The sequence below is a fragment of the Pelobates fuscus genome, chromosome 10 (assembly GCF_036172605.1).
Source record: "Pelobates fuscus isolate aPelFus1 chromosome 10, aPelFus1.pri, whole genome shotgun sequence".
In the NCBI taxonomy this organism is placed as follows: Eukaryota; Metazoa; Chordata; class Amphibia; order Anura; family Pelobatidae; genus Pelobates; species Pelobates fuscus.
The window spans coordinates 75,428,263-75,452,498 of record NC_086326.1 but is presented as its reverse complement, the minus strand read 5'-3'; the positions used below and the strand labels follow the sequence as shown (position 1 = coordinate 75,452,498).

Genomic DNA, 24,236 nt, shown 5'->3' with positions numbered 1-24,236 from the left:
AGGAATATATGTGTTTAAAGCTAATACGCAATAACAACAGAAAAATAAAACATATACATAAAGAATTAAATAATACTGAATAAAATGTAAGACTGTAATTGGAATAGACTCACCTGGGAGGCAAGCAGCAAAGAAAGAGGAGTTGAGAGGAGCCTGATTGCACTATATGTTCTGTTGATACATTCTGATTGGTTGATTTTATATGCACATTATTAACCATCTTTTTTTGCTGCTGGTAGATTTCAGTAAAGAAGGATTAAGCAAATGTCAAGCTTCCTGTCTTTCCATAAAATTATTGAAGTTTCTCAAAACTTGGGATAATTTATATTGCAGGACTAAGTGAAACTGGGGCACTGCACCCTGACTACTTCAATGAGATGAGTGACTGTAGTGTCCCTTTAATATCTACATATCTACTGTAGCCATTTGCTGTATTCTAGAATGCAAAATATTTTCCAATTTATCAGGAATACACACAAATTGTGATCTTATTACCGCTTATTACTTTGGTTCTGCAGTTCAATCCGAAATGTCAAAAGTCTCTCAGAAACTAAGATCTTCAATCATTTCAATCTCTACAAGAGGTAATACTGCAATTAACTGCACTTACACTAAATGCATTACTATTTTCCAGTACGCAAAGAGGATTCTTCTTGAACTATTTTTATGTAAAGAATAAAGTATGTATGATTATGTTGCCTTAATTGTTGGACTAACAATTGTTTAATTTTCCAGTACATCACACTGGCATCATCTTTTATAATGTCCCTCGTTTCTAGGAGCTCCATAGTGTTGATGTGTCTAAGCAAATAGCAGAGCTTCACATCAATAATACTCACAGTAAAGTGTCATAAAACGGCAACAATAAGTTTAGAAATCAGTCTGTGCAACTATAAAATGAATTATTCTTTTTCTAAATTACATTTTAATTGCATTAATTGTAATTAGTAAGTCACCTAAAATACATTTCTCACAGTAGCCAGCCAATGGCCACACACACCCTAAATACCTAATGTGCTCAGTTAATATGTTACTGTATGTTATGCTACTGTAGGTTATGCTACTGTATGTATCAAGTAGATTACCTAGTGTGCTAAAACAGATTTTAAGCTATATTTGGCACTGAACATATACCTAAACTACATTTCCCTACATTTTCTATAATGATGTGGAATGTATGCTTAGGACAGGCATAGGCAACCTTCGGCACTCCAGATGTTTTGGACTACACCTCCCATGATGTTTTGCCAGCATTATAGGTGTAAAAGCATTATGGGGGATGTAGTCCACAACATCTGGCGTGCCGAAGGTTGCCTACCCCTGGCTTAGGACAAGAATGTGCTTGTTTGATTACTTACAATGGAAGGGGGCATCAGGCCACTCTTGACATCATAACCACTACATCACATTGTTGTTGGTATGGTGCTAGGAGTTTTCCTTGATGGTGAAGTAAACTGTATATGTAATGCTATACAGATCTGTTTGTAATTTTATTTTATATCTTATATTATATAATATATATTAAATCAATATTGTATTAATTTCTACATTTTTACTGTAGTCTTTGCTGTATTCTAGATTTAAAAATGATTTCAAATTTATCAGGAATGCACACAAATTGTCATCTGATTACCTCTTATTACCTCTCCTCTGTAGTTCAATCCGAGATGTCAGAAATCTCCCATAAACTTCAAACCTCAAACATTTCAATATCTACAGAAGGTAATGTATACTCTGCATTAACTGCACTTACACTGAACTCATTACTACTCTCCAAAATCCAAAAATATCCAAAAAGGCTTATTCTTGAGCTATTGTGTTTATAGTGTCTCCTTAAACATATCACATAATAAAGAAGTTATTTAATCATTACTTTGAATGAAATAATTTAAATATTTTTTCAGCAGTCCTCTGTGCATGGGATAGAAAAAAAACAAGCAAAGGGGCCAGTGATTTAACCAAATCAATACACAGGCAAAGAAAGAGGCAGCACACCTAAGGGATGGGGCTCCCCGCACCCCCCCCCCCCCCCCCAAAAAAATAACAAAAAGGTTTAAATCTGAAGTATACCACAAATACAGACAAAATGCTCAGAGACAGCACACACTTGGAATTTAAGCCACTGGAGCCTACAGTTTTAACCGTGGAGAATATTTGGGGTCTATTAGTTAAAGGGACATTCTGAGCACCAGAACAACGTTAGATTAAATAATTGGTTTTGGTGTATAGATCATGTCCCTGCAGTTTCACTGCTCAGTTCTCTGCCATGTAGGGGTTAAATCCCTTTGAATATTCAGCCCTAGTCACACCCCCCCTTCCTGTAAAGAGACATCTAATGTTTAACCCCTTAAGGACCAAACTTCTGGAATAAAAGGGAATCATGACATGTCACACATGTCATGTGTCCTTAAGGGGTTAAACATCCTAGATTGCACAATATGTTTCATTTAGAATGTATTATCCCCTGCTCTATTAAATTGCCATGCAGAGCCTGCAGGAGCCTCCTGTTTGTCTAAAGTTCAATTAACAGTGTAGGTGATAAGAACTTCTAAAGTAAACACACTGTACTGTAAGATCTGATTTAAACTTTAAAAAAATTCATGTTGACTGTGTTAGTCATAGCCAGGTGTGACTGGGGCTGCAGAAACTTGATTGACTCCGAAATGGCAAATAATTTAGCAGTAACACTACAGGGGCATGAGCTATATATCAAAAACAGCTTCATTATTTTTGGTCTGAAAATATCCTTTAAAAGATTGTGTTGTATAGGATTTGTAACTGATTAGCACAATGCTTGGTGAAGTAGCCACCTTGGAAAAATCTGCAAATGACAATTCATTATAAGTATAAAAATCCTATCACACTCTTTCTAGATATCCACACATCTTGTATGGAATTTTCCAAAATGGGTGAGTACATTTTCATAGATATTACTCTGTCAATTTTATGCAATATGATTTCTTATTAAAACAGTCACTCATATTGTTGCATGTTGCAACCTGCATTTAATCAAGGCATACATCTTATTTTCATTCAAAATGAATCACTGGGGTCAGGTACTGACTCTGCGCAGAGCGAGATTATATTATTACAGATCTATAGTCCAGCATATCCTCAACACTTGTTATATTTTTAATACTGATATTGTTAATAGACCTTCCAAACAGCATATTTAATTTGATATAAGTGTATTTGCATGTAAATATAATAGGTATTATACTCACATTTTAAATTCAATGGTTTAACATGTTGAAAGTATGTATGTATGTAATGCATTTTTAAGCTGTTTGTGTGTTATCAGAAGATTAGCATTACTTGTGGCTACAGCTACTAAAGAAGTTAAAGTGGTAATATTTTTATTTGCATTCGCTAAGTCTTTGCACATCATTCCTTTCCTGTATCAATACATTTATTACTAATATATATATATATATATATTGTTTTCAAAATATCTACATCTACAATATCAAATCCTGATTTGTTTTTCCCTTTTCAGGGAATGAAGTTAAATTAAACGATCTTAAAAGCGAAACTTCTGCTAAAAATCTTTTGAGCCACTGCCACCATCATGATGACAAGACTAGACAATATGCAGCAAAAATGTTAACAAAGTTAATTCAGAAAGATATTACTACGTTTTACTCAAGTACGCATTTGCAAACATTTGAAAAAGAAGTTCGACACCTGATCGAAAACAGATATGTGGGAAAATGTGAAATGAGCAATGAATTTGAGAGATTGTACATCTGGATATTGGCAGCAATCTACATTAAAATATATAAATACAATGATTGTAGCCTAAAGGCTCACATGAAAGCTTCGACATTGAAAAAATATAAAACCACCCAAAAGCCTTTTGAAGAATTTTGCCGAAAGAGTTATTATAAACTCATTGTTTCATTATTGGCAAGAATTAAAACTTGGCCGAACCGACTTGATAAAAATGATTTACACATACAAATACTGGAGAACTGCCTGCCCACTGATAAGAACCAATTTGGTACCGGCACACAAATGAATATGACAATGAGCATAAAATGCTTCAAAGATCTACCTTGGGATATAAAACATATATTTGTGGTGCTTCTTACTGAAAAGGTAATTTATTTAGATTCTACAAGATGATTTCCCTCTTACTATGTTTTTATACAGCTTTAGTGTTACCTTTAATATTATACTATATTATGAAATTGTAAACAATTATCAACATTCTTGACTATCCAAAGACCTGAATAATATTTCCAGGAATTCTATTCTACTCCTACACATTTTTCTATAGGTAAAAATGTGAGGGTCTATTTACAAACTGTTGACTATAATTTGTACTAAAAAGGGGCTTGGTCGGGTGCCATGTTCCTTTAACGGTGTGATTGGGTCCCTGCAGTTCAGGGAGGAAATTAGTTAAGGTTACTTCCTCCCAGCTAACAAACGCCATGTTGGAAGCAGGAGGCAGAAAGAGGAGGAGAAGAAAGCCTGAACTAAACTCAGCCTGATCCCTAGGACCTCATGGAAGGCACCCTCCTGCACCTAAAAAAAATAGAAACTGGAGGGTAGCTAAAAATATCAAAATTCTAACTTCCCGTGTATTTGCGTGTATGTATATCAGTGTGCATGTGTATCTGTGTGTCAATATGTAACTTTATGTTCATAGATGTTTGTGTGTGTGTGTGTGTCAGTATGAGTGTATATCACAAATACCTATTGTACAGCGCTGCGGAATTTGTTGGAGCTTTATAAATTGTAATACTATATATTTGTGTGTCAGTATGTGTGTGTATTTGTGCTTGTGTAGCAGTTTATGTATGTGTTTATCTGTGTTTGTGTGGTAGTGTATGTGTGTGTATCTCTGTGTATGGAAGTGTACAGGCCCGGACTGGCCATCGGGCATACCGGGCAAATGCCTGGTGGGCCGCGGTGGCCGTGGGGCCGAGGCCGGCAGGGGAGATCACACGATCTCCCCTGCCGGTCTATGCAGGGCCGGCACTATCCTAGCGCCGGCCCCGCTGTATTCCATGGCGGGATGGTGGGAAGATCAAAGATCTCCCTCACTGGCCCACATGCTGTCAAATGCGGCCGCCGGCGGGGAGAGTGGGAGGGAGCCAGCCTGCCCGGAGAGAGGACCCGGCGGAGCTCTAACTTGCAGCTCCGCCGGGTTCCTCTCGCGAGATCCGGAGTGTTGCCATGGCAACGACCGGATCTTGCGAGAGTGAACTCTAGCCCACAGGCTAGAGTTCACTCACCACGAGGACCACCAGGGAACACTGCCACTCTGCCTCCCAGTCCCCCCCTCCCAGGCTAAAGGTAAGAAGGGAGGAGGGGACATAATGCCTGTTATTTTATTTGTTTATTTACAGCCCCCCCCCTTTACACACAATCCATTCTAACATTTATACACAGCAGCACTCTCACACTCAGCACTCTCACACACAGCACTCTTACACACATCATACACAGCACTCTCACACACAGCACTCTCACACACATCATACACACATCACACACAGCACACACAGCACTCTCACACACAGCACTCACACACACAGCACTCACACACACAGTCTGGCTGTGCATACTACATTTCGTATAAATGTTAAGGTAATATTTTTGAAATTAAGGGGTTTGCCCAACGCGGACCACCTGATCCCATAATCTGAATATTTTCTACGTTCTTGTACCAATCTTTTTTGAAGGATTTACGTGGCCTTCCACATACCAGCTATCACTGATTTGGCCACCGTCAGTATAAAATATAGGAGGGGGTGTTTGAGTTTAGCATGAGATTTCTTTGTTAAAAGAAAGAGAAGGGTCTCTGTGTTGTGTGTGATAGTGCCATTTTTTTATCTTATCTTCTTTGTGCCCAATCATAATATCTGTGAACGGCCAGTTTGTTCTCCTCTGTCCAGGATGTCTGTTCTTTGTCCTTTTTATGGGATTCATTTTACTAAGGTTTGGGGGTAAGTAACTTTAATTAGATATCTTAAACAGATCATTGCTTTAATGCCTGCCCATTATCAATTTGTCATCTTGACTTCTACAGATATGAAAAAGTATTTTATGAAAACTAGAAAAAAATAAAAACAGGTTCAAAGACAGGGAACTATGTAGAAGCAGATTAGATAAACCTCATTTTTAGTGAGAGAGCCGCTTTAAGAGCTATTTCTCCAATCAAAGAGCCAGCTGAAGGAAAGCAAAATAGTTCTGAGCACTTTGAACACAAAGCAGGGATTCTGCAACAATTTGCACAACTGGGATTATTTGCATACTGAATCATTGTAAATGTACTTGCTATATATAAAACATGTTTAGAATAAATAATCAACTAAAGTTTATTTTTTTTTTAAATACTTAAACTATTTGGCAGCGAAGGGGTTAATATGAATTGATCATAAACAATGCTTAAATTAGAACATTTCACAATTTATTCAGTAATATATTTCATCATAGTTTGAAAAAAGGATGTGAGTTTTGGGAACTTATGCAAAAAACATGTGAAACGGTATTTTACAGTAAGTATGTAAAGAAGAATTAAAGGGAAAGTATAGTGCTAGCTCCCTATAGTGCCCCCCTCCAAACTGCAATAATTACCTTTGCAGGGTTAAGTGACCTGGGACTAAGCGCCAACAAAAACATAATATGCATGAAAACTATATATTTTTTTATACTGGGATCCCGATGCAACAGATTTATTGGTAATGTATTAATGAGTCCTCTATTAAATTATATAAAATTTTCTATTTAACTTTATACTGAGCCTTCCCAAATTTCAACTACATTTTCTATTGTTTTTTTTTTTTTGGTTTGTTTTCCTGCATACTCTCTGTGTGTTGACTCGTTAAAGGAACACTATAGTCACCAAAACAACTTTAGCTTAATGGCAGTTTTGGTGTATAGATCATGCCCCTGCACTCTCAATGCTCTGCCATTTAGGAGTTAAATCACTTTGTTTATGCAGCCCTAGTCACACCTCCCTGCATGTGACTTACACAGTATTTCTAAGCACTTCCTGTCAAGATCCATCTAATTGTTTACACTTCCTTTATTGCACAGTCTGATTAATTTAGGATTTATTATTCCTGCTCTGTTATTAGCTTGCTAGATCCTGCAGGAGCCACCTGTATGTAATTAAACCTCAATTTACAGAGCAGGGGATAAAAACATTTAAAGTAAGTTACCATCTGATTGAAAGTGAAACCATTTTGTTTTCATGCAGGTTGTGTCAGTCACAGCAAGTGGAAATGTGGCTATGGCTGCATAAACAGAAACAAAAGTCATTTAACTTTTAAATGGCAGATAATTGAGCAGTGAAACTTCATGGGGATGATCTATACACAAAGACTGCTGAATTAGAAAGTTGTTCTGTTGACAATAATGTCCCTTTAAAAACAATGTTTTACTGGAAGAAAGATTAAATATTCTAGGTTCATTGCTAGAGTCATCTATTTTTGCTTTGTTAGTGCAAACAGTTCAGACATAGAGAACAGTCGTTTTCCAAACTAATTGTTTAAGAAAACTATAAACTAATAGCAAACTATTAGACATGTGCACCAGAAAATGTCATTCGTCAATTCCGAATTTCGTCCGTGAACCATTAGTTTTCTAACGAAATTCGGTAAAAAAAAAAGCAGCAAGGAGGGAGCCGGCAGTGCTACCAGCTCCCTTCTTGTAATAAACCATTCCTACCCACCCCCCCACCCCCCTGCATTAAAACCTATGGGGGTCACTATGACCCCCATATTAATAAAAGGGAGGTTAAATCCTCCCGCATGCCCCTACTCGCTGCATGCCCCATGTAGGGGCATGTCGCCTAAACAAATTTAAAACTACTAGTGACTGGGCAGCTAGTGTAATATGGGGGGACCTGGCACAGGTTAATTCCTCCCGCATGCCCCTACCTGTGCCAGGTCCCCCCGTGTAGCATGTCGCCTAAACAGCGAGTAGTGTGGCTGCTCGCTGTCATTTAAAACTGGATATAAAAATCAATATCTTATATAGAAGTGATAGAGAGCTATGGTAAGAGTATGTGTAACCAATAGTTATTGCAAAAACAATAGCAATGGTGCAATATGAAAAAGTAGCTATTTAGATCAGTAAAACAATAAGGCTGTACTACTGATCTAAATAACTACTTTTTACACGTACTCTTAGCCAGTCTTTACACTTCTATACAAGATAGTTACATTTATATCCAGTTTTAAATGACAGCGAGCAGCCAGTGGACACAGTGCCCCCCCACCCCCACCTGCGACCCGCGGGTGGGGGCTATTAATTAATTAATATAAACGTCCCCCCCAGGGCCCCTCCCATGACCGTCGTGTGAAGACCTTAATTAAATAAATAATGGGGGGACCTAATGTCCCCAGCATGCCCCCACCGGCGGGTGGGGACCCTAATTAATTAAAGGGGGGGCCTAATGTCCCCTCTGGTCCCCACCCATAAGCGGCGAGCGGGGACCCTACTAAATAAATAATGGGGGGGACCTAAAGTCCCCTCTGGGTCCCCACCCATGAGCGGCGGTTAGAGACCCTAAATAATTAAATAATGGGGGGGGGGACATAAAGTCCCCCCCCCATGAACCACAAATTATAAAGTGACCAAGGGTCCCCAAGCCCCTAGTCACCCCCCAATAGAAAACACCTCCTCCCCTCACCTCACCCTAATAATAGTGAGGGGGGGCAATAAACTAACCTTATAAAATAAAATGTCATACTTACCATTAGATGCCTTCTTTCTTCTTTTCTTTTCTTTCTTCAGCCCCAAAAAAGGCCAAATAAAAATCCATAATGCCCGTTGCAACTGTTAAAAGAAAAAAAAACTTGAGCGCCCCAAAAAAAATCCTGAAGCTAAAAAAAATAATCCTTCTTCACCCAGCGAGGGCACGGCACTGAATAAGCTCTGCAGGGTGGGGAAAGGCTTTTTAAAGCCTACCCATGCCCTGCAATTTGACTTAGAGCATTCTGATTGGTTGATTACTGACAAGTAAGTCTCTTCATTTACCTGTCAGAGCACTCTGATTGGTTGGCTAGGAATCCAACCATTTAGAATGCTCTGAGTCATTTTACACAGCATTTTTTTTTTAAAGCAACCAATCAGAGTGTTATGAGTCAAATTACACAGCATGGAAAAAAATTCCAAATAACTTTCCCACGCTGTGTAAAATGACACAGAGCATTCTGATTGTTTGGATTCTAAGCCAACCAGAGTGCTGTTATAGTTAAATGTAGAGACTTACCTGTCAGTCTCTTCATTTACCTGTAAGAGCACTCTGATTGGATGGCTAGGAATCAACCAAATACAGTGCTCCAAGTCAAATTGCAGTGTGTGGGAAGGCTTTATAATCCTTTCCCTGCCCTGCGGAGCTCATTCTGCACTGTGCCCTCGCTGGGTGAAGAAGGATTATTTTTTTTACCGTCAGGATTTTTTTTGGGGGGGGGGGCAGATTTTTTTGGGGCGCTCAGGTTTTTTTTTTTTTTTTTAATAGTTGCAACGGGTATTATGGATTTTTATTTGGCCCATTTTTGGGGCTGAAGAAAGAAAAGAAGAAAGAAGACATCTAATGACAAGTATGACATTTTATTTTACAGGGTTAGTGTATTGCCCCCCCTCCCTATTATTAGGGTGAGGGGGTAGGTAGGGTATTTTTATTGGGAGTGGAGTGACTAGGGGCTTGGGGACCCCATGTCACTTTATTATTTGTGGTCCCCACCTGCCGTTTATATTATTAGGCGACATCCCCCTACTCGAGGCATGCTGCGAGTAGGGGAATGCGGTAAGATTTAACCTCCCTTTTATTAATATAGGGGTCATATAGGGGCAATAGGTTTTAATGCAGGGGGGTATGAATGGTTTATTACAAGGAGGGAACTGGTAGTGTTGCCGGTTCGCTCCTTGTTTTATTTTGTTCTTCTCGTGCATGTGCACTGCTATTTTTTTCATGCTGTGAGGGTTAATTTCCCTGCAGCACAGAGTTTTTTAAAATGAAAGAAACTAAATGAAAAGTTAATGCATTCAGCATTTGCCTTTTTGTTTCGTTTATATTTCCTACGTAGGGCTTTCGTTTACGTTTTAGTAAACGAATATTGAAAAAACTGAATTTTTTGGACGAAATCGTATTCGTACGAAAACGAATGCACATGTCTACAAACTATGGGAATAGATTTTGACCAATTAAACCCCTCAGGGTTATACAGAAACCCATCTGCTTCTTGCCTCTGTTTCATGCACCTTGGATTTTAATATAATATTAGTCTATTTGTCTGAAGCAACCTTATAAATTCTCGCACTGTGACCTGCAAAGTGAGCATAGTATATAAAGCGGGGGGGTCTGCTGGTTTCCCCCACTTCCACCCTCATCTGCTGTGCAGTGAGCTGTGATAAAACTACTTCTTAAATGGACCTGATTACTTTTTCTATAGATGTGCCTACATTCAACCTTATAGTATAAGTCTACTCTTCACCAAAAACGTTAAAGTGAAGGGGGATACCTAATCTTCTCGTATCAGACATAAGTTATTAAATACCTACCCTACCACACAAGCTAAATAGAGTTATATTATACTATATCATGAAGCATATGGAATTATTTTCAAGTCTTCTCAGATTTTGGTCTTGGAAACAGGAATTTTTCATCAATTAAAAAAAAAAAATGAACTGTAAAAAAAAATCCATATTGTAGATTGCTATCTGTGAAACGAGTCTAAAGGTTTAATTCAAGTAGTTTATACCTGTTGCATTTCAGCTGTAAGACAACATGTTAGTGGTGGTTGTTCCAACCAATCACATTGTCTCATTAAATACTCATACACACAATATTTTACAGTGGCCAAGATGATAATTCAAAATTAACTCAAAAGAAATATATTATTCCGGTTCGCTTTATTTTATTTGTATTTTTTTAACTCCCAATTCACAATTTTGAATTAAGATCCAAAATAACGGGAGTACCAGACAACAAATTGTAAAAATGATTGGCATACTCATCATGCAGTTTTCTGTGTTTGTCTTAGATCTTTGAGAAAAAATATACAGAGCCTGACACTGGTCTTTTTGTTGACATTTGCAATTCAGTTTGGAAAAAACACACAGATATTTTCCTTGAAGTGATTGAAAGGGTAACTGAGTATATTGAAGAAAACTGCACTAAAGGTACGTTGTTAGTAATAAAACTGATCTCTTCTTTCCAAGCAGTTACCAAAATCTTATTAAAGGGACATTTTTGGCACTAACCCCTATTTATTTAACCCCTATTTATGCTCATTTGATGTGCTTTGATGTAAAGTGAGGTTTTTCTGTCATTGTTCAGTTCAATTTAGGGGGGTGATGGTGAGAGGGAGGGGGGTGTGATATGAGATGTAGGGGGTGTGATGATGAGAGGGAGGGGGTGTGGTGGTGAGAGGGAGGGGGTTGTGGTGGTGAGAGGGAAAGGGGGTGATGGTGAGAGGGAGGAGGGTGGGATGTGAGAGGGGGGTGATTTGAGAGGGATGGGGGTGTGATGTGAGAGGGAGGGGGTTATGGTGAGAGGGAGGGGGGGTGTGATGGTGTGATGGTGAGAGGGAGGGGGTGATAGCAAGAGGGGGGTGATGGTGAGGAGGGGTACTAAATACCTTTGTTCCATGGTGGTCCAGTGGGCTCCCTGGTGGTCCAGTGTGGACTGCCTGGTGGTCCAGTGGGCTCCCTGGTGGTCAGGTGGCCATTACATCTGGTCTGCAGCTCTGCAGAGCTTCAGACCATGTATCTCGCGAGACCCATCAGAGAGTTGCCATGGTAACCCGTAGCAATGCTCTGATTGGCCAGTTCTCGGCGAGACACATGGTATGTAGGTCTGCAGACCTGCAGACCGGTGTCTCTAATTGCAGGCCAGGCAGACAGGAGGGGCCTCGCACCCGGCGGCATACTGAGCAAGCCGCCGGGCCCCCTCCTGGTGTTGGGTCCTTGGTCACTGACCGAGGACCCAACAGAGTCTGTCATTAGGCTGTTTAGGCAGCCGCGAGGCCCCAGCCAGCGCGAGGCCTTAGTCGGCTGCCTAAACCGCCTACTTAGAGGGCCATCTCTGGTCCATAGTGTGGCATCAGATTTCTGGTGCTGGTCTTATAGTTCCATAACAGAAAATAGAAAAGCAACAAGAGAAGACTGCACTCTCAGCAAATCCAAACAATTCCAACAAGGCCAATCCTTCTAAGTACGAGTTTATTAATACAATAGACAACATGATTATAAAAATAGACCAGGTCAAGAAATAGATGAGCATTTGCTTGCTTCACAGCAGCTCCTGTCAGCTCCCTTCTGGTCCGTGCAGCTCCCAGGTCAGCTCCCTCTGCAAGTCTCGCGGCCGCGCAGAGTAACCCGTGGCAACGCTCTGACCCCGCGGCTCTCGCAAGACTTGCAGAGGGAGCTGACCTGGGAGCTGCACGGACCGGAGGAGAGAGAAGGGAGCTGACAGGAGCTGCAGGAAAGGTAAGTTACAGCTTCCTGCCAGCCCCCGGTCCTAGTCTGTATTATGGCAATGTAAATTGCCATAATACAGACAATTGACTCGAGTATAAGATGAGTGGGGGTTTTTCAGCACAAAAAATGTGCTCGTCTTATACTCGAGTATATACAGTAACCCAAAATGGTGGTAGATGAATTACATGGGAGAAACATGTCTGTGTGCTTTTTAACTGCAGAAATCCACCAGCTGTAGGTATTTTTTTATTGCATTAACAATGCATAAAGTCCATTGTGTTTTCTCTTTCCATTCTCAAATTCCATATAAATTATGCATGCATGTTATTTTGTAATCAATTTACCTTGCATACAATTTGTAACATTCTGTCCATTGGATTTATTTGCCTTATCCATGTTTTGAATATTTTTAGGTATCCTGGGGACCTGTTTACAGCTTCTGAATGTGTTTCTTGGTTACCTGAAAGTAGGGGGAAAAGAAGATGAAAAACTGGTCCTCATTCTTAGACATTTCTTTAAAAAACTGGTTTACCATCCTTTTAATGATGTTCGAAAATTAATTGCCCAGTTGATTTTCAATGAAGAAATAAATGGCATTGACATTTGCCAGCTGGGAAGTACATGTATCAATGTCAGTAATCATCTTGTGGAGAAATGCATCCGTGAAAAATTATCATCTGTGCACCCAGATCTGGTATTTAAAGACCAAGTTCAAACTATATCTAATGCCCTTATATTTAAAGTTGAAACTTCAGGCAGGGAAGCTTTAATACACGTGCTTAAGCAGGAAACTCTAAATGATGTTCTACAGACTAACTCTACAGATGAGAATTATGAATGCTTTAAAGAAACATTGGCAGCAGTTGAAAAATGCAAAGGACATGAAAATATAGTGCAGTTACTGAACATGTCATCTAATGGTATTCTTCCCTATTATATGGTTGAACATGGAACGCCTCTCTTGCACTTTCTACATGAGAAAGAAAGCCAACTGACATGGTCAGACATGATTGATATACTCATTGATATCACCGAGGCAGTCAATCATTGTCACAATAACTCTGTCATCCACCGTGACATAACTCCTGCCAGCTTTGAAGCTTTTACCAGCACAAATGGATCTTTTCGAACAAAACTTGCTCATTTCCTCTATGCAAAATGTACTGTTAGTCAAGAGGCTATTGATCCAGGGGCGGAATATATAGACGTTTTTGATTATCCTTGTTTCCAAGGTATGTAAGTTACAAAATAGATCAACAGGTTGGTTAACGATGGAAGTCAGTGAAACAGTATTTTAGTACTAAACTCATCACTCTGAGAACTACAAAGAAGTTTGTGTTTGCAGTAACACTCAAATGGTTATTCAGAAAAGTGAGAATTCAAAGTTAATTTCAAATTTAGGGTCAAAATAACCAAACAGGAAAAATAAATCTATACGTTTCTGGACTTGAAACATGAAACACACATTGAATTCTCACTTTAGTAAATAAGTCTGTCATTTGGTGCAAAGTCAAAATACTCGATGCACCATTAGTTTATTTATTTATAAAATGTTATAACAGGAAGGATACATTGAGATTTCTCTCGTTTTCAAGTATGTCCTGGGTCCACAAAACATTGTATTAATACAATAGGGAACAATAAAACACAATAAAACACAATAAAACACAATAGTTGCCATGTGTATCTGCTCCACCCTTTTACCTGTAACAATCTGTTTGTTAAAAGAAAATAATCATTATTTAAATTATAAGTAAAATATTTTTGCACTGTTATTCTTATTACACTATGTTCTTATTTCTCATTCTCAAGGTGACCACAAGGAGTCAGTTGCAGCCTATTTCAGTGCTCCCGAAACTTTGGCATACAATATATTTTCTAAGTGCACAGACATATGGATGGTTGCTGCAACATTTTATTCAGTCCTTCTATATGGCAGACAACCATTCGAAGAGTTAGCTCATCTCACACTCTGTGAATTTATAAGAGAGGTAAGACTTTGCAACTACAATGTCATTAGCAGTATTAATTTACACATTTACTGTTATATATGTTATTTGATTCTTTGCCAAGTTGTGCTATATATTTTTATAATGTACATATGATAGAGATTAATATGGTCTGTTGTTGCATTTCTTCGTATCTTATATAGATATGTATCTACCGTCGCTTCTTCAAGGTTTTATTTTGTCACTTATTGATTTAATTACCAAAGAGGTAATTTATTAGGCCAATAAAGTTGAGAAATTGTTCAACTTACATTTTGTATATTTTACCTAAATTTTGCAATTTGTGTTTCAGTTCACTCAATATCACCTCTAGTGGAGATTTTGTTTTGGGTTTTTAATGCAAGACTGTGCCATCCATATCTTAACTCCTTAACTCCTTCATTCCTAAAGATTAATTCAGGTCACAAAGCAGAAATTCCAAATTCGATTTCAACTGATTTGTGGAATATCGTACAAGCAAATTTAGACTTTTCAGCTAGCAAGCGTATGTTGATTGAAACATTGCTGCATGAACTGAAGTCATACAAGGCTCATTTGGGTATGTGTATTTTTATTTTTTCATTTTTTCCCCCAGTTCTATTTGACTGAATGGATACATTAACATTTATCTTTTTTTCATTATGTCCTATGTAGTACATACAAATACAATGGTATACATATGGGACTTAAAGGATCACTATAGGGTTAGGAACACAAACATGTATTCCTGACCCTATAGTGTTAAAACCACCATCTAGCCCCCCTGGGCCCTTCATGCCTCCATAAATATAGTAAAAATCTTACTGTATTTAAGCCTGAAGCTGTAGCTCTGCATGCTGTTAGACTCAGAAAAAACAAGCAGTCTGCTGACATCATCAGAAGTGGTAGCCTGATCCAATCACAATGCTTCCCCATAGGATTGTCTGAGACTGACAAAGAGGCAGATCAGGGGCAGAGCCAGCATGATTGAAACACAGCCCTGGCCAATCAGCATCTCCTCATAGAGATGAATTGAATCAATGAATCTCTATGAGGACAGTTCAGTGTCTATATGCAGAGGGAGGAGATACTGAATGTTTGATGCATTTTAGGCAGCCATGACCCAAGAAGGATCTCTAACAGCCATCTGCGGAGTGGCCAGTGAAGTTATCACTAGGCTGGAATGTAAACACTGCATTTTCTCTGAAAAGACAGTGTTTACTGCAAAAAGCCTGAAGGTAATGATTCTATTCACCAGAACAAATTCAATAAACTGTAGTTGTCCTGGTGACGATAGTGTCCCTTTGATTGAATTTTTTTGCTAAGCTTTTAGCTAAACAATTCTTATAGAGTTTAATGGCGACTTCTGTTGATAAATCATTTGAACTAATTATCTAAAAATATTAAATCATCTGCAAAGCTTATCCAGAAATATAAATCTGAGGCTATAACAGCAAACATATACAATATAATTATAAATACATTGTTACACTTGTAACATTGAGTGCAGCTGTTAATTAGTTCTTTAACATTCTTTAACATTATGAAAAAAAACTTAAAATACCGCTTACAGTTATCTTGTATATGATTCCATTATTATGCTCAGGATTCCTTATAATTATCACATGATTATCAAACAAAACTAGCACAACAGAAAAAAAAATCAGAGGAATATATCTATCACTGTAGTATACAGGAATTAAGGGGACACTATAAGGTCAGGAACAGATTCCTGGCCCAATAGTGTTGAAAACCCTATATAGCCCCCCTGAACCAACTTGCCCTCATAAATATAGTAACATCTTAACTTTATTATTCCAGTCTACTGCTGCTGGCTCCATCGCTAAACTGCGTACTTGGCTGACATTATCAGAAGTGATGATCTCAGCCAATCACATTGGAAAACATTGGCTTTGCTGAGACTGTTAGGGAGACAGATCAGGGGCAGAGCCAGCACAAGCCAAACACAGCCCTGACCGATCAGCATCTCCTCATAGAGATGCATTGAATTGATGCATCTCTATTAGAAAAGTTCAGTGTCTCAATGCAGAGGATGGAGACACTGAATGTCAGTGCTGCACAGTGTGCAGCTCTACCCCAGGAAGCACATCTAGTAGCCATCCAACGAGTGGCGAGTGGAGGTATCACTAGGTTGTAATGTAGTCACTGTATTTTCTCTGAAAAGACAGTGTTTACTGCAAAAAGCCTGAACGGACTGATTATACTCACCAGAACAAATACAATAAGCCATACTTGTTCTCGTGACTATAGTGCCCCTTAAACACTGCTGAATTAGGTGCATGTTTCAGTGAAAATTAACTTGGAAATAAAAGACTTTCTAATGTTCTTGCAAGGATACTAGTTGTCCCTAGCTTGTAAAATGGTGGCAAGAATCGTGAAAGAGACCGCAAGATGTTTTACAAATACTGGGCTTTAAAAATACCTCTGAAGTTATAAGCAGAACATTTAGGTAAACAATTATAATCTCATGCACAAGCCAAAGTCAGGACACAAGAAAAGCATAGTCTCATTCACTGGCCAAGTCTAAGATTCCTTAAAACAGGCTAATAATAGAATACAATACATATACTACTTAAAAAAAACACACCAAAGAATATATTGCAGAAAGAAAGGTAGAATCTTCATAAAGATGAAATATAGATTTGGGTTGGAGCCATCTAGCATCTGAATTGAAGATGCAAGTATACGGCAAGGTGAGTGTAACCATATGAAATCATAACAACAAGCTGTTTTACACTTCTGTTTGGGCTATAGTGAGAATGTGGAGATATTAATTATTCCTTGTGCATATCACAAAGCCTATTTTTTCACAGCTGTTGGGTAACTCTTCTCATTCCAGATTTCTAGACTTATGTTAGAGAAGTTTTGATGGAGCCCATTTTATTGGGCAGAATGTTATCAATCAAATGCATCTGTTAAGAATATAGGAGTAACATTGTAAATGTTTAAATGCATTTTGTTTTCCAGGAATTTCTTTGTTATTATTTTTACTTAAGGGGCATTTTGTGTGAAAACCAACTGCATGCTCACATAGCTGGTAGAGTGGGGGAGAGTTTAAAATCATGTTTGTAATTCATTTTTGAAATCTGAGGATAAAAGGGAAACATCTGGAAATGTATTTCTATACTCCAGGTCCACCGAACACTATGCTCAACAAATTCCCATTACTTATGCAAATTTATATTAGGCAAACCTGGGCAATAGGAAGTCACAATGCCCACAAAGTAGTAATTAATGTTTGGTAATTCAGTTTAACATCAGGGAAGTAAAATGAAATAGTCATAACTGATACTGAATTAAAAGGACACCCAAATAGACTGTTCTTGCAGTGCTTTCAATGTAAACAATACCTTTTCTAAAAACAAAATGCATTGTTTACCTTGCTTCCTAAGGCCACCTATTGTTGATGTCATTCAGACTGCAACCATAGGTGTTTCTGTTGTCATCCTGCAATCTTTCAAGGCCTTCAGACTATGCAAAAAGATATTGATAATGCTAGTTACCCATTAAGGTCAGCTGGAAGTTTAGTGAATAATTGGAAAATGGGTGAATTGGATAGTTAATTGCAAAGTAGCTTACAATTTCATGTTCAATTTCATGTTCAAAGTAGCACATTATTTGTTCTAAATGAAAAATTAATTTCAAATATTAGTGTAAAAATTTAAACTGAAAACAGATATTGTTCCTTTTTTTTCTTTCATTTTCTAATGGCATAATACAGGTAAATCCCCTTTGATGGTCTGTTGGTCACAGGTGGAGACCTAAGAATTTTTGGTCCCCTTTTTTTAGTATCCAGCCTTTATTTCAGGAACCTTTAGATCTAGCTTCTCTCTTCTAGGGTTCAAAGCTGTTTTCTGACCATTTCCCTTTAACCCCTTAAGGACCAAACTTCTGGAATAAAAGGGAATCATGACATGTCACACATGTCATGTGTCCTTAAGGGGTTAAGCATGATTTATCTTCACATCAAGTTCTAGGTTTTTTGTTATGGTGCTAATTTCTAATGTGCCTTTTTTTTTTCTAAAATGAACTAACAGATTTTTATTATTTTTTTCAATTCTTTATTTTTGTAGTGCTTTGCAAATTTTACAGTTTAACAGAGACATTGCAATTAGTATCAGAAAATGTTAACTGGTAGCACACATTACATGTCTGATTAACTGCACTTTTTCTGAGATTAAATTATAACATCAAGATATTCATGCTTGTGAAACGTATGGTAGGTGAAGGTAGGTTGCTAAAAACAGGCTAAGCATGCTGAGAGATTATGAGGCTGGTCAAACATGACTAACTGTTTAGGCAGAAAACAAGGCTGAAAGGGCCAGCTTGACTTGTAAAGTATAGGTATACATGAGACTTCAAAGTGCAAGTTACAGGCTTATTAAAGGGTGAGACATCATCTGTAAAATTATTATATAACTTGCTAGGAAATTACTAAAGAGAGTGGACCACTGGTAATGAGTCTGGACAGTATGGTCTTGCATCTCAGTGTATGAGTGAAGTATGAGGAACAGAAATAATATTAATAAAAATAATGGTTTGCAAAAACATAAGAGAAGGAAGTAATGCGGCTTCCGCCTGTGCAGGTGACTACATTGTGCAAGCAATAGGCCCAATGCCAGGCGCAACCTATTCCTGTGGATGTCTAGAGCAGAGTGTCGCTAAGTAAACCGGCAGAGCTGACATATAGCTAAACTAAACGTGCAGGTCTAGGCTAATATTCGAATGGCATGTAAGGGTATTGGCCTGGAAATTAGTTTAGTTTTATAACATCACTATTTTATGCGTGTCCACCTAGGATAAGTATGCTAAGCTTAACAGACAAGTAAAATAAAATAAAATAAAGTAAACCAACTTTAACGAGCTATTTAGAGTCACTGATTGCTGAGAGCAAGGGTGATGTGTCTCCGTGAGAGAGGGTGGCATGCGGCTGCTTTGTGGCGAGTCATCGGCATGCTTCTCTCCCTTCTCTGGCTGGTGTTTACCCAATACCTGTGCTGAGCATATGAGTCAAGTATGTATACAGATCCCGGGCAGTCCCAGCTTGTTCGCTCTGCCGGCCCAAGGCCATCTCAAGAGCCTCAGTGCAGATCCCACTGCTCCGGTTTCCCATGCTACCGTAAGCAAAGACTCGGTAAGGTGCTTTTGCTGCTCGTGCTCAAGGTCGCTCCTGCCGAGGATGTGGGTCATGCACCCGGGTTGTCCTCCTGGGGGCTCTCGGCCCTGAAAGGCAGTAGCGAATGCTGGGCGACTCGGGATAGGACACTGCTTTGAAGCTGGCCCTCTTCTCCCCCGGCTTCCGTGGTCTGCAGGCTGGTCGAGTGCTCCGAGGCCTACTAGCCTCTTGGGGCAGATGGCCGGGAGGTGAGTTCCGTCGCTTCATGGTTTGATTCTGCTTCTCCTTAGCTGGTGCCCCTCTGCTCCACAGCTTCTGCCAGAATTCGCTGAAGATTGCATCCAGCCGCTGGTCGAAGTTTTTCAGCAGGCCACGTGTCGTCTTAGTCGGCACCACAGTCGCCATCTTGGTTTTGACTATGTTACAGTGCATTATATCTGGAGCGGGTAAGTGGTCTGGTTCCTCTTAGCATCTCGAGACACAGCTTTTTGAGTGTGCCGGGATATCCCTCACCGGCAGGGGGGGAAACAGGGTTGCAAAGCTCTTCAACGTTTCCCAGCAGGATATTTTGCAGGGAGGTCGGCAGGGATATTTTGCAGGGAGGTCTCTCACGCTTGCATCCGCTGGTAGGCCGCAACTTGCAGTCGGTTTTAGAGTGCCCCTCTGAGCACGGCAATCCACCCACTTGAGTCTCGGGGTAACACCGAGGCTCTGCTGCTCTAATTTGAGAGGTTTTGGCGTGTTATGTCCTGTATGTGTCGCTCATAAGTCTGCTCAGTGGTCAGGCCCTGCCCCCGGAACTAATAGTTAAGTAGTTATGTTTTTCCTTTTATTTGTAGGAGCAAAAAAGGACATCCAGTACACAGCAAAATCTGTATGTGAATTTATCAACCCTGAAGACATCCAAAGGGTACAGTATAACTCATCTTTAATTTAAAGCATATTTTAAAAAAGTAATGTGCATTGCCAAATCAAAAGTTATCGAAATCATAAATCATAAAGGAACAAACAATTAGATATACTAATAACTACTAGATACATTGTTTGGATCGAAAAGTATCTGGATTTGAAAGCATAACTTGGTTACTCCTCCCAAAAGACCTTACCTTTGGCTGCTCCTTACCATACCATCTCCCACCCAACCCAGTGTTGCCATAACTTTCCATCTCCTTATCTCAACCAACATCACTTTCCTAGGGTTACCTTCTTCCATAACCCCACATTCAACACTTCATACCTTCTCAATGTTACCATCCTGTCCCATGTCATTTAATCACACCCCATTCTCCATTTCAGATGTCCACTTACCAAAGGTGTCTTTGCTGTAGTAATAAATATCAAAATCCCTGGAGTTTTCATTGCCAGGATATTTTTTTTTTCAGAATGAAACATGGTCTCAGTACTAGAGTTTGATCATGTTCATATAGTGTGTCTGATAGACCCTACATGTGATGTATTTGATAGTGCTCTATGTTCTAAACCCGATCCCATTTATATTGCATGTTTATTTATCACTTGTTCATTACTAGTTTGCACTTGTATAAATAGTATTATGATATTCTAAACATAAATACATTTTTAATCTTGGTGTTTCTGTAGAATAGCAGCTTTTTAGCAAACAATGATTCTTTATGAGAATCATTACTTTAGCACTGTCAGAGTTCAAATAATATTAACCTGGAGTAATTAAAAATATATTGCCCTGTACACAAACAGATTCTGCAAACTAAATCCAAGCTATAGAACAATGATCACATTCACAATATATACTTTTCATTCCATTGCCAAAGATATCTCAAATGATTGTCATAATATGCATATTTCACCACTGGTACACTGATCTCACTGGCTCAGTTTCTTTTTTAATTATTATTATTATTTAATTATTTATATAACGCCAGCAATTTCCGTAGCGGTGTACAATGGGTGGACTAACAGACACGTAATTGTAACCAGACAGATGGACGCACAGGAACAGAGGGGTTGAGAGCCCTGCTCAAAGAGCTTACAGAGGGAAATTAAAACTAAATAGAATAAAACATGAGTTGTGTTGCTGCCCATAATGTTCCTTTAATTTCACAATACAAAGAAGCTACAAAGAACACCATACATGTTTATGTTTTGTTTTTTTAAACAATCTTAATGCAATAGTTTAATTTTCTCATTTTTATAGGGGTATCTGGACAAATACGGTAAGATTTATTTTTAATTTGACAATGGTCTTCACATATATATGTAAGCAAACAATATATAAATGAACCAAAACAATAAAATTTATATAATTATAATTGCAGTAATATATATATATATATATATATATAAAATTAATTGATATAATTGTTATTATTATTATTATCATCGGTATTTATATAGCATCAACTTATTCTGCAGCTCTTTACAATATTAGGAAAGGGGTACATTTTAACAATAAATTAGACAATTACAAAGTGTTACAGGAACAATAGGTAGATAAGGACCCTGCTTATTCAAGCTTACAGTCTAAAATGGCATCAAGGGGGACAACAAACAACATGGGGGAAAAGTATAACTGCAGGAGAGAGTGGAGTGTGGCCCATAAGGTTAGAGCAAGAGACAGATTTGTAAAGCAGAAATAACTCTGTGAGGCAAGAAGCATTTCTGAAAAAATGGGTTTTGATGGACTTCTTAAATGATTGAAGACTATAGGAGAACCTGATGGGAGACATCCATTAGAAGTCCTCCAACCACAATTTTGTGGTAAGGGTGCGAGCAGCGGACAGGAGAAGGTCATCAGCAGAGCGGAGAGACCAAAAAGGGGCATACCTATGAATCAGTGAAGAAATGTAGGGGCTAGTGTTGTTTACAGCTTTATAGGTATGGATTAGTATTTTGAATTTCATAAATAAAAAAAATGGTAAGGATTGTGCAGGTAAATTATAAAAGGGCACTATCCTCAAGAGGCATCCCGTTTAATGCCAAGGAATTAATATTCTGATTACAAAAGGATGCACACCAAATGAATCATCAATCATTTTGTTGTACAGTCAAATATAACAACCAATAGATAATTACTACAATGCACAAATGATAGAGGCTATAGTTAGCAGATGACAAAGCAAAAAATATGCATACAACACTTACATAACGCCTCAGAGGACTGCACATGTACAACACAAATACCCCCCAACGTTTCGGCACAAACACGTGTGCCTTTCTCAAGGGACTGTCCCTTGGCAAGCTTATGTATGATATACGGTAACTAAATCCCCATTATTTTTGTCTAGGTTGGGTATTTTTTGAAAAACTATTACATCCTCTGAGCTTTGAAATTGTTGTTTAATGATTGAATGAGGGTGATTGATCTTGTATGTTGTATGAATTGGCTCCAACAGCACCAGTATAATGTTTAATGTTATAATGTTCAGTTGAGTGCAGCCCTCTTGGATGGATATATATATAGCACCATAAATGGACGGCACTCCTGGGTCTACATTTAAATGAAAACTTAACTTTTATTATGTTTCAATTTTACATAAAAACTTTAATCAGAATCCTGAGATTTCTGGGAGTTTATACAGTGGTTCTGCATAGGCCCACTAGCAACATGAACCAGTGTCACTGGGGAACAATTAAAATAATATTGACCTTTTCAAATAGGATTCTCTTCCGTGTGGAAGGTGGTGGGAAAGAGTGGACATAGATGCAAGGCATACCCTAGATTGAATTACAGAGCTTAACATCATGTTACTTGAGGGTCATAGGTTCTTGAAAAATACATTTTCAACTTGTTTTTGCAATTTTCCAATAAGACCACATCTGTCGGTAATCATATGAAATACTGTAAATGACAGAGACTACTTTTCTGATCTATTTGGACTCAATTCAACAAGTCTACTACTGAATTCTCTGGACCCAGTAAATAATTGGCTAGCAGATTCCCAAGACATCAGGGGATTCAGGACATCCATCCCTGATGATTTATGTAAGTTATTACTGTGGCATCGTTGACTCTCACTTTCAACCATTGATGAATGAGCAACTGTTGAAATTTCTATATGTCTTTGAATACAGCTTGATGTTTTAGGGCATTTAATGATAATGTCACTGATGTACTCCTCTATCAGCTTTAGATGAATTGTTCTTGGATGTGGACATCCCAACCCTAGAGACTCTCATATGTGGTTAGGACACATCAGTGGACTTGGTTAGGGAACCTTTTTGAAGATGTATTTTCTTTAACAATCAAGTTATACATTGAAGGACTCTGTGAAGAATGGAAATGGATTGTTCTCTCTGGAAATGGGTTGTTCCCAGCAGCTTCATAATACTCTCACCTAGTGTTATACTAATGGTCAAAGTCCTGTGATCCTTGCATGAATCTGTTCCCATCTTTCTTTAGATAGATGGATAAACCCTTGAACTTTACTAAATATTGAAGAGTATGGGTATATCCTGGGTACATCATTTTTGGGATAATATTGATAATCCACCCATGGTGCTAAGGAAACTGAGCGCTCATCTTGCCATGTTGGATTAGTGCGAATCTGTTATTGTCCAGGATTAGAATGTTGTCCAGATAATGTTAAATGGCAATCAATCCCCTTCTTCATTATATTATGAACAAGGACCAACAGGACTTTAAAGAAAGATTGAGGAGTAGCTATCATAGCAAAAGAGCTAAAAATATAAAGTATTTATATATATATATATAT

General features: G+C 38.4%; 1 protein-coding gene across 1 annotated transcript in view; it reads left to right on the top strand.

The window, feature by feature from the left end:
- Positions 1–521: 521 nt before the first annotated feature.
- The window catches only part of LOC134574475 (uncharacterized), an 85,149-nt gene continuing 61,434 nt past the window's right edge, over positions 522–24,236 (top strand). The window contains exons 1-10 of the mRNA XM_063433571.1: positions 522–584; positions 1,657–1,722; positions 2,874–2,909; positions 3,497–4,098; positions 11,004–11,142; positions 12,855–13,673; positions 14,254–14,432; positions 14,841–14,988; positions 20,385–20,455; positions 21,719–21,737. Of these exons, the coding sequence (XP_063289641.1) occupies positions 530–584; positions 1,657–1,722; positions 2,874–2,909; positions 3,497–4,098; positions 11,004–11,142; positions 12,855–13,673; positions 14,254–14,432; positions 14,841–14,988; positions 20,385–20,455; positions 21,719–21,737 (2,134 nt within the window). The 5' untranslated portion in view covers positions 522–529. The remainder of the gene's footprint in view (positions 585–1,656; positions 1,723–2,873; positions 2,910–3,496; positions 4,099–11,003; positions 11,143–12,854; positions 13,674–14,253; positions 14,433–14,840; positions 14,989–20,384; positions 20,456–21,718; positions 21,738–24,236) is intronic.